This window comes from Psammomys obesus, unplaced genomic scaffold (genome assembly GCF_907164565.1).
Source record: "Psammomys obesus unplaced genomic scaffold, mPsaObe1.curated_primary_1811, whole genome shotgun sequence".
Classification (NCBI taxonomy): domain Eukaryota; kingdom Metazoa; phylum Chordata; class Mammalia; order Rodentia; family Muridae; genus Psammomys; species Psammomys obesus.
Genome location: NW_026596149.1, coordinates 11,901,036 through 11,912,353, shown reverse-complemented (window position 1 = coordinate 11,912,353; position 11,318 = coordinate 11,901,036). Strand labels below are relative to the sequence as shown.

Sequence of the window (11,318 nt, the reverse complement as noted above, 5' to 3'; positions counted from 1 at the left end):
CATACACCTGCAGCTCAGTGCAGCCATGTGGCCTGCTTCAGAAATAAAACATGAGAACAAGTGGCATGTGCAAAAGGACTTTTTAAACGCCTGTTCACGGTTTTCCCATGCATTAAAATTCACTTTCTTCTCTCTTCTTCCTCTGCCCTGGGGTCTAACAACTTCCCAGCAAGATCCTACTTGAGGGCAGTGCTGATGTGATCCAAGGCCTTCCGCTAATGAGTCTCTGTTGTTTGAACAACTGAATGTGTTTTTGTTTTGTTTGAGGCAGAGTTTCACTACATCGCCCAGGTTAGCCCTGAACCTTGTGACTCGCCTTGTTATTGCCTCGGCATAGTTTGGCATGACTGAAGGCTATGGGTTGAGTTAACTTTGCTATAACAAAACCTCTGATAACCATCTTAACATGAGAAAAGGGTTCCTGTTGCTGCCAGTTTCAGAGCTTTTGGTCCATGGTTCTTTGGCCTTGTGGCCTTATACCTTTTTAGCATAATGGCAATAATAGCAAAGCCTGTTTACCTAATGACAGCCATGATCTCTTTCAAGGACATGTTGTCAGCAACTTAGCTTTCTCTACCTCGGCCCCATCTCTTAAAGGTTCTACCAGCTCCCAGTAGGTCCAGGGGTTGGTAATCAAGCCTTTGATACAGAGGTCTGAGGAAGGGAAACATTTCCAATACAAACTTTATCATAGAAAGTCATTCATGAAGCTGCTAAGAAGTCCTTATTCATACCTTGTTTTCTTTTTTTTTTTAATTGAATATTTATTTGTTATTTATACAGTATTCTGCCTGCATGTGTGTCTGCACTCCAGAAGAGGGCACCAGATCTCATTACAGATGGTTGTGAGCCACCATGTGGTTGCTGGGAATTGAACTCAGGACCGTTGGAAGAACAGCCAGTGCTCTTAAGCCCTGAGCCATCTCTCCAGCCCCAGACCTTGCTTTCAACATGTCATTCTACATACTATCTCCAAGCCCTTCTCAGAAGACAGGAACCATTCTGTAGTCACTAGGCCACAAGAAACCCTATGTGGAATTGAGGCCTGTCTGCCCAGACGTTCTGTGGCCCTGGGCTCTCGTGACTTCTCTGAGATTCTACCAATGAAAAAGAGCCGGACTGCCACTGTCCCGGCTGAGGCGTCTCACTGTTCCATTCTCCTCTAGGGGACCTTGGCCAGCTCTTTTTCCCAACTTCCCATAATTGTCACCCTCTTCTTCCTTTTCTTCTTCTTTTTCCCATAGGCTCTACTTGCCCTAAATCTGAATCAGCTTCAGGCTGGAAGCCTTGTCTACCACAGACAACCTCCCTGGCACCAACCCTTGGCACTCCGCCTGGTGTGCTAGGCACACGTGACCTGGAGGGTGAGCCTCACTGCTTCCTGCTGCTAGATTTGCTCACACCACACTCCTAAGGGAAGGGAGATCATTTCAAAAAAGCTCATGGGCCAGCTCTACCGTTTGTTTGGTCTAACAAGGCAAGGCCAACCTGTTATGCTTGCTTTGTTCTCCCCCATCCCTAAAAGCCAAGCTTTAAAAACTCAGAAGTCAAGAACTGCAACCCTCTGAACTCCTGAATTCCGCTGGATCCTGGGTTTCTTCACTGAAGCAAAGAATAATCCAGCCTCCTGGAGAGAGCAAATGTTAAGGAAATGGAGGGACGAAGGGTGGTGGGGGAATCTTAAATGCCATTTCAAATTGTCTTGTACATGCTGAGAACGAGGGCTTTGTTCATTTTAAACCCTTGTGTATTATTAACAGCTCTCTGTGATCAGTGGTGGTACATGCCTTTAATCCTAGCATTCAGGAGGCAGAGACAGGAGGATATCTGTGAGTTCGAGGCCAACCTGGTCTGCAGAACAAGTTCCAGGACAGCCAAGGCTGCATAGAGAGACCCTGTCTCAAAACAAACAGCCTCTGTGTGGCTTTTCTTAGAGACATTCACCGACTAAAGAAATGATTGTACCCAGTGCTAGCTCAGGAGAGCAGTAAGTGCACTGGAGTTACCTACAGAAGGAGGGGTGAGGGGCTCCTTTGCAGGGACATGGATGACCCAAAAGCAGCTTCAGCTATTAAAGCCCCACATCAGCGCAGGTGATACTCACAGAGGCTGCATCCCTGGAGCTCCTGGGATGCCTTGCAGGTAGATCAGCTTATAAAGCAGTCTAGTTTGTCTAACAACTGTTACTTCTAATAAAAACTCGGAGAGGGGCCTTGTGGATCTTATATGTTTCAGGAGCTTCCTAACACTTGTGAATTTTGTCTACTTTCTGAGACTTACTAGGTGTAATTTGTACACTGTTATCCTTGCAAAAACCCCGTGGGAAAGGGTGCAGGCTCCTCCCTCTAGAGGCAATGCAATCCTGCGCTAAGATTGTTTATTCTGTGTCTCCCACAAACACCCACACTTGCAAGAATTACCAAAAAGCAAGGAGGCTAGTCTACCTTTATTTAAAGCCTTCCACTGCGGGATGTGCCTCTCATTCTGCCACTAGGATCCTGAAAATGAGTCCCGGCTTCCCCTGGGTGAACGTGGAAAGCCCAAGCTATAATTAAGGGCCTCCCGCGTCTGCGCGGGAAGAAGATGCAAAACATTAAAATCGTGGTGGGCTAAATACTCCTTGTGATCCGGGATCACCCACGAGGCATGGGAGTGTTTCCTGTGGGAGGCGTGGGCGTAAGCAATGTGGAACATAGCCCTGCCACTCATCACCCGGCGACGCGCATTTCACAACATCCGGCACATTCCTGGTGCCATTGCACAAAGAAACGAGCTGTCCCGGTTCTCCCCTCCCTTAAACTCTTTCACAGCCTCACTAAACCAAACAAACCGCTGGAACTGGTCGGAGTTTCAAATTAGTGACCTACTCTATGGGCAGGACAGGAGCCCTGGGGTTCAGAGGCGTGGTTCCGGGGGGCGGGCTGCTCCAGGAGGCCACAGGGGGTGGGGTTTGGGAGTGGGGCCCTGAGGGCGGGGCTCTGTGCGGTCAGGTCTGGAAAGGAAAGAAAACCTGAGGCCTAGGCCGCTTGCAGGTCGTTCCTGTTCCTTGGCTGCAATGGTGGTGGTCGCCGGCCTGCGGGCCTTTGGGGCGAAGGGGCCCAGCTGGCTCTGGCGCAGCCCGTGGGCCCCTCTCTCCGCCGGCTTCTGCAGCCCGGGGTCAGCAGCACCCGCGCGGCCGGAGTCGGAACCCAGGCCCACCAGCACGCGACAGCAGGACGGAATCAGGTCAGCCCGCGGGCAGTGCCAGGGCTCTCCCTCAAGTTGGGCGTCAGGACTCGGGGTAAACAGGCCTCGCCGCCACTGAATCCTGAATTATCCGTCACTGCTCGTCTTCTCGGTTCATCTCGAAAAGATGACCTCTTTAGTGGAGGGATTCTTGCAAACTAAGTTTACAGGTGTCCCTTCCCTCCGCGTATGTGAGGGCTGTAAGTGAAAACCGCCTGCTGGCCCCTAACTGGGCGACCATGCTCAGCTACCCAGTCATTTCCGAATCTTTGCTGGCGTGGGCAGCATTTGCATCCCACCTGCTGTTGCCATGGCCTCGCAGAAAACCTGTCAGAAAACCTGTCACAAGAGAGATCGTTAGGCAGGCTCCTGAGTGAGGGCATGCTGAAAAGCAGGGTGGGGGTAGATCAGTAAGTAAGGATAAAGGGCACACGCCCTTTGGTGTCACAACCTAAAAGCCTTAAACATGCGTCAGTGCACAAGCTGGAGCACAGAGGAATGGAGATCCTTTCCAGGCTTGACCGCTGGCCTGGCCAGGACAAGGCTGAGAAAGGAGCTGTGTTTCCATGTTTAAGAGTCTCAGTTGGAGCTGTTTAAACAGGCCTTCTTAATCCTAGAAGCCGTGTCTGACTTCGTAATCCTCACCCAAACTTTGTGTGTTCCCAGAGCCCGCCTCTGGCCTTCTGCTTTGCCCACGTCTTCCCTTCACCCCTCCCAACGGCTGCTGCCTTTAAGGGACTAAAGGCACACAGCTCTGCAGATACCCGTCCTGAATGCCCGTCTTCTGTCTGTCCCCTAGCTCCCTACAGACAACTGTGGGTCCATGGGTGCCTACCACAGGGGCTAGGCGTCTGGGGAGCTCAGTAACTAAATTAATCCCATTTCCTGTGGACTCCTTGCCTGTCAACAGAGATAGAGACACTCTGAAAGAAAGCCAGGGCTCTGAAGAGGAGAGCCCACACAGGGGCAGCTCTGCTTCTGATGCAAAACCTGCACTCCCGATGCAGGGGCACCGTACCGCTCCCTCCCCAAAGAGACTCACAGACCGCGGTTCGATGCAAAAGCAAGAGGCAGTTTATTCTGATTGCTATGGGGGTCGTCCCTTCAAAGCAGGAGACGACCTCGAGCATACCAAGCACAGAGTTTTTATACCTAAAAATCAGGCCTTTACATTGACTAGTCAGCAGAAAAGATAGCAGTTTGCAGTTGGCAGCTTACAGCTTCAAGGACAGTCTTTCCAGTGCCAGGTTTCTTATCTTAAAACAAGCTTATCCAGTCTTTTGAGGAGGGCCATCTGGTCTGGCCTCTGCTCAAGGTTTAGTAGCCCTTAATTGCCAGACTTGTTCTTCTTTCTTAGCTGGCCCTTATTCAAGGTCCAGTTGTTTTTCTTTCTAGTCTGGAATGGTCCCATTTCTCACTGATCCTACGATCATAGGCTGGGTGTTGTCACACAGGCTCTAATCCCACCACTTAGAAGGCTGAAGCAGGAGGATCCTGAATTCAAAGCCTGCCAGGACTACATAGCAAGTTCAAGGCTAGCCTGGGCTACATAGGAAGACCAAGCCCCTCTGCCCCTAAAACGAAGTCTGGTCCTATCTAATCAGAAATTCTGACAAAAGGTAGGTAGGAGACTGAGTCCTTCCCAATTAAACACAAATCAGGAGTGAACCAGAAGAGGAGGTGATGAGGCCAGTTGGGTGTAAATCATAGGGATCGTGTATCGAGAGTCTCCCTCCCTGAGTCAGGCATTCGAGCAGTGCCATGGTAAGCTCTAAGCAGATGGACTTGTGCGGCTCAGTCACGTTAAGGGTCCCGGTTCAAAGCTGTGCCCAGCGCGATAGGGCCGCTATACCACGAGGGGCGGCTGTGGAATGAGAGCTGAGTCAGACACTCTGCATTCATTGTTCCTAAATCACTCAAGGACTGCAAGGTGGACGCCCTGTGAAATAGCTGTGCAGCAATGTGAAATAACTTTCAGGCTCTGGCTTGGGTGGCTGAGCGGGGACAGGAAAATACGCAATGTGCACACCTTCATGGAGCAGTCCAGAGGAACATCATGGCAAGCACACAGATCTGGGGCTCTAGAGAGAAGCTTGAGCTAGGGTGAGTGACCGGGCTGTGTCAGCACAGAGGGAGGAGTGGGTGTCATCGCCGCTGGTGAGGTCGTCTGAGAAGTGTGCATGGACAGAGAGAGGGCAAAGATGGAACACTGAGTGTCTCCTGCCAGAACCTAGGAGCCCGTAAAAGAAGGCCAGAAAAGGCTAGAGAAGCATGGACCGCTCCCCAGGGAAGACTGTTTCCAAAAGGGGAGTGCGGTGCAGGTCGCCCGAGTGTCTGGTCCTGGCACTCAGGAGGTGGCCGCTGAGAAGGGTGTCGGTGGCGTGGTGGGAAAAGAAGTGTGCGTGTGGGGTTGCGAGTGAGAGCTGTCTGACAGTGCGTCTGGAAGGATTAGTGAGACTCACACAAACAGCTACCACCAAAGAGCGAGCCCATTTGGGTTGGAATCTTTTTGTGCAGTTTTGCCTAAGGCCTTAGAATTTCATTTAAGCTGGGTGGGCGGCTTGTTCGTAAGTGTGTTTGTGCATGTGCTCTCACATGTCTCTGGCACATCTGTGTAGAAGCCAGAAGGCCGCTCCACTCCTCCATGCTGTCCACCTCTCTTCTGAGATGGGTTTCCCACTGGCCTGGAGTCTGTCTCCACCTCCCCAGGATTAGGATTCGAAGTACATGTCACAATGCCCCACTTCAAAAAAAAAAAAAAAAAAAGATAGCTCTAGAGATGGAGCGCAGGTCCTCATGCTTGCAAAGCGAGGACCTGCCTGAGCCATGTCCCCAGCCTTGGGGACAGTGTTTTCTGCGTGCACACTCATTCTGCTGCAAGGTTACAGGTAATCGCAGTAAAACTGAAACAGAATCCCAAAAGAGTGATTATTCTTATTGTGCTGAGATAAATTTAGTCTTCAAAGTTGTTAAAAAAAAAAAAAAAAAAAAAACTCTCCTAAATGTTGTTTATGGAGGATCCAGTTGACCATGTACCAATAAAATACCGTATTCAGAAGAGGATGAAGAAGGCTTAGAGACTGTGGGAGTGGGGAAAATACTGATAGGAAATACAAAGCCTGTAGCGAGAATCTGGCTTGGTTCTCAGGACAGCAAAAACAAGACATTTCTATGTAAGGCTGTAGGAGGACAGCACAGGTTGTTTTATTCTGAGTACGGGTGAGTTTAAAATAGCGAAGGGCCCTTTGGGTGCCGGCTCTCTGCGACATGCTACATCTGTTATATGGGTTTGTCCGTCTGCTCTTTGTAGGTCCTCTATTCGCAGACGGCTCAAATTATCCCGCAGACTTACCAGAACCCTCACAAATGCTGCAGTAGGCACGTGCTGGCAGCCGCTCCCCCCTCCTCCCAACTGCCTTTTCTTTAGCTTGGTGAGAGGAGCTGTGGAGGGGCCACTTTTTCATGCTTGGCTCCTTTCCTAACCTCATTCTAAAGGACACAGCCTGGAAAAAAGCTGCAGGTAGGGCCTGCTTGTCAGAGTCACCCAGCCCTGCCACTGTAACCCGAAACTCACATCTCCTACAGGCAGAGATGATTTGGGGACTGTGGAGGTGGCAGGAGAGAGAAAGAACGAAAGAACAAAAGAAAGAAAGGAGAGAAAGAAAAGCTCAAAAACAAATCAAGGGCCTAGGGAGAAGGCTAGCCTACCTTTCCAGTCATCTTTTTTTTTTTTTCTCTTGTTTTGACCCAGCTGTCACTCCAGAGCACTGACAGACCCTTTAAATTGGCACCAAGCCCTGGCAGTTCTCTATTCTTGGGTTTCAAAATTGCTCCTAAATTAGAAAGGAATTGCAGGGGTCCACGCTTGTTTTGACTGGCGAATGACCCAGGGACTATGAAATGCTTTCCACAGGAACATTGTCTTAAGCAATCCCAAGAAGAGGAATGCACTGTCACTGGCCATGCTGAAATCTCTCCGAAGTGACATCCTTCATGAAGCTGAAAGCAAAGACCTGAGAGTCATTATAATCTCAGGTATTTGTCCAACGCCTGTCGTTAGTGGTCCATGGCGGCCACATAAGTTTTCTCAAAATGTGTTTGTGAGCCAGGACTCACTCCTCATTTAACTGGAGAACAGTTCTGACCTCCTTTGAAGAGCATTGAAAACTTCTGTGAGGCTCTGGGCTCAGCCCTTGTTAGCTGTGGGGACTGCAGCAAAGACCTTTGCTCAGGAAGCTCCTGGCTTCTTCTTGTCATCAAAATCAGATGGTCTTGGGGCTGAGGAGGAGGCTCAGTTGGTAGAGCCAGTAGCCTCACAAGTACCATGCCCACATAAAAAGCTGGGTGTAGTATTGCAAGTCTATAACCCCAGACATGGGGGGGATTCAAGGCAAAGACGGGTGACTCCCTGGAGCTCACTAGCAAGGTAGCCTAGACTACTTGGTGAAGTTCCAGGCCGATGAGAGACCCTATGTCAGGGAAAAAACGGGAGGCACCTGAGCAGTAACACTTGAGATTGTGCCCTAACCCCAACATGCACATTTGTACCTTACCACACACATGCACACAAGATCAAAGAATCAGGGATGGGATGCAGCTCAGTGGTAGAGCACTTGCTAGCACGCAATCCTCAGAAACACACACACACACACACACACACACACACACACACACACAGAATTTTAAATAGAAACTCAGTTTCTTCATGGTCCTTATAAGATGGCTTTAATCACTGCGCCCATCGGTAAATCACTGGCAGCTAGCAGGCAGGCTGTGGAACAGCCAATTGGTTTGTCACTTCTGTTTGCTAAATCTTGCTCATATCTAAATCTGCACTCTCATCTTTAATAGTGCCAAAAGTGTGCCCTTTTGTCCATTTCTCCCCTTTATTTTTCCAGTAGTTTTTTAAAAAGTTTTGACGGCATGCATGTCTGTGGTGACTTGCATGCCTGGTGCCTGCAGAGGCCAGAGGAGGTTATCTTCTGGCATTACAGACAGTTGTGAGCTGCCATGTGGGTGCTGAGATGTCCTGTGGAAGGGCAGCCAGTGATCTTAACCACTAAGCCATCTTTCGAGACCTTCTGGGAGAAATTTTTATGGAAATATTTTGGAGCTGAAGAGGTAGCCAGTGGTTCAGAAGCAGTTGCTGCTCTTGAAGAGCACCTGAGCTGGGTCCCAGCACACATGATGGGTGGCTCACAACCACCCTATATAACTCCAGCTCCAGAAGATTCAACACCTCTAGTCCCCAGAGGCACCGGCACTCACATGTGCATACTCACACAGAGGGATGTACACAAGACAGGGTGTCTCTGTGTAGCCCTGGCTGTCCTGGAACTCACTCTGTAGACCAGGCTGGCTTCAAACTCACAGAGATCCCCCTGCCTCTGCCTCCCAAGTGCTGAGACAGAAGGCGTGTTGCCACCACCACTCAGCAAAAGTAAATTCTTAAAAAGATAAAACCGTCACTTCATATGTACTGCAATGGCATTAATAAAAGTCACCCCAGCATCTTCACGCACCCTAGAAAAATACAGCAGGCGTTGTTTGCTGATGCTCTGTTTATGCCTCAGTGTCTCCTGAAATAGCCAGGGCTCCCTTCTTAACGATGGCCAGACAGAGAAGTTTTCAACTGTTTTATATGGTGAAGGGCTAAGAAGTTGGAATTGGGAGCCTGCAGCAGGCATATGAGGGTAAGCTGGACAAGGAAAGGCTGCTAACATCTTAACAACACCACTTTCTCACTTGTAAAAGCAGGATAACATTGCCTGTCACAAGGGAAATGGGAGGAAATATTCTCAGCTTATCAGGGGAGTGACAGGAGCCACATCCTCAGCTCCTTTCTGTAAAATCAAGAGCTGGAGCCAGGTGGCACCATGTTTCTGTTCACACTCTGACCTCACTGGATGATAGGGGCACTGCTTCAGGCATGGCGGATTTCAAAGGACCAGCACAAGTCGATATACTTAGGCCAGACTGAGTGCAAAAATAAAATCATCAGACCAGACAGAGCTTCATAAAAAGCACTGATCCCACAGCCTTCTCAAGTCACTGCGTTTTGCCATTTTTCTGCCTCTGATTGTTAACTTTTTTTTTTCTTTTCTCAACTGGAAACACTCGCAGCTGAGGGCCCTGTGTTTTCATCTGGGCACGATTTGAAGGAGCTGACAGGTGCACGAGGCCGTGATTATCACACCGAAGTATTTCAGACCTGTTCTGAGGTAAGCCAGGGTGACAGCTGGCATCATAAGCATGAAAACCACTGTTGTTTGAGGTGGTCTTCTAGCTTCAGAGAAGAGTCTATCCATGGGGCCTGCTTGGTAGAGAAGTGGGTTTCAGTTATGGGAAGCTCTGTGGTTAGCTGTGAGTCCTTCATACAAGCAATTATTTGGTTTAGACCTGTAAGGAGTGACCATACGGGCCAGGGAGCTGGCTCAGCGGTGAGAGTGCTTGCTGTGCAATCATGAGGACCTGCGTTTGGATTCCCAGCATGCACCTGTCAGGGATGTAGATGCAGAAGGCTCATGGAGGCTTGCCGGCTGCCAGACTAACCAAAAACCAGTGAGTTCTCTGGATTCAGTGAGAGGCTGTGGCTTAAGGGAGTGGGACAGAATGGTAGAGCAAGATAACAGACATCCTTTTCTGGATATGTACACACACATACAGCATACACACACACACGCACGCACACACACACGCACACACACACACACAGAAAAAAGAAAAAAGGTAACTATGATTTGCTACTCACTGTATGTGCCAACAGAATAAAATAATGTACCCAGAAGTGCCATCCGTAGGATTGTTGGGGTGCCTTGGTGCACTGATTTTGAAAAAGAGATAAAAGTTGGGCATGTGTTTAAGGAGGAAGAACCTAAGATTATAATGACATACATTTTTTTTAATATTTAAACTAAGCCTAGAAGATAGCTCAGTCCATGAGGTACTTGCCAGGCAAGCATGGAGAGACCTGAGTAGGCAAACAGCATCCGTGTGTTTATGAAAACGTTATTACATCCAAAGGAGAAAAGTAACCTCTTCAACTTTATTTCCTAGTCAGAGGCTGACATCGAGTGTCTTTCTCAGCTGCTTAGTTTTTGATACTGGTCTCTCGTTGAACCTAAAGCTCGGTATCAGGCGAGACTGGCTGTCCAGTGTAGCCTCAGAATCCTCCAGTCTCTGCCTCCTCAGCACTGGGATTACAGGTGCACTTAGGAGCCAAACTCGGGTCCTCACAGTTGCACTTTACTGACTGAGCTACCTCTGCAGCCGCTCAGGCACACGCCAGAGCACAGATTGTCTCCTCTGCCATTCCACAGCCCAACAAGCAGATAAATTACCACTTTCTCCTGGGAAGACACAAATTAAAGAGTGGTTCGTTTTCAGTTTTAGGGAGAAGTAGGAACAAACTAGAGTTAGGACTTAGGGTGTTGTTTGTTTTAGAAACAGGGTCTCAAGTAGCTCAGGCTAGCCTCAAAGTTGTTATATCGGCAAGCCTAGTGTTCAACCTCTGATCCTCCTGCCTCCACCAGCCAGGCACTAGGATTATAAATGTGCCCCCACTTATCTGACAAAACAAACAAAAGATTTAGACCTTTTGTTTCATAATTAGCAGTGCTTTCATGGTACTTTACTCTTTGGTTTGCCAATGTTCGATGCCTTCAAAACCATTTGCCCACTAGGGATGGAGCTCACTGGTAAAGCATCTGCCTATCATGTAGAAGGTCCTGAGTTCAGTGCACAATAGTGTGGAAAAAAATCATTTTCTACCAATTCCCAGTATATTTGGCTAAAATAGAAAAATAGCTAAAAGAACCTGTATACCGCTTGTTCTTAGCACTCTGCTGTGAAATCCAAATGAACAGAGACCTGAACAGGTTTAGCAGAGGGCTATATGGGAGTCTGGGCTTCTTCAGAATGTGAAGGCCAGATTTCGTGGAAGCTTCTACCATTCATGCCTTCGGCTCATCAGAAAAGATGCAGTGAGTAAATAGGACTTAATCCTCAAAACCAAACTACTGGCTTTTTTTTTTTTGACAATTTCTTTGTGTGTGTGTGTGTGTGTGTGTGTGTGTGTGTGTGTGTGTGTGTGT

General features: G+C 48.7%; 1 protein-coding gene across 1 annotated transcript in view; it reads left to right on the top strand.

The window, feature by feature from the left end:
* The first annotated feature begins 2,981 nt into the window (after window positions 1-2,981).
* Window positions 2,982-11,318, top strand: part of Echdc3 (enoyl-CoA hydratase domain containing 3) — an 18,378-nt gene continuing 10,041 nt past the window's right edge. Inside the window, exons 1-3 of the mRNA XM_055593914.1 lie at window positions 2,982-3,225; window positions 7,139-7,260; window positions 9,349-9,446. Of these exons, the coding sequence (XP_055449889.1) occupies window positions 3,056-3,225; window positions 7,139-7,260; window positions 9,349-9,446 (390 nt within the window). The 5' untranslated portion in view covers window positions 2,982-3,055. The remainder of the gene's footprint in view (window positions 3,226-7,138; window positions 7,261-9,348; window positions 9,447-11,318) is intronic.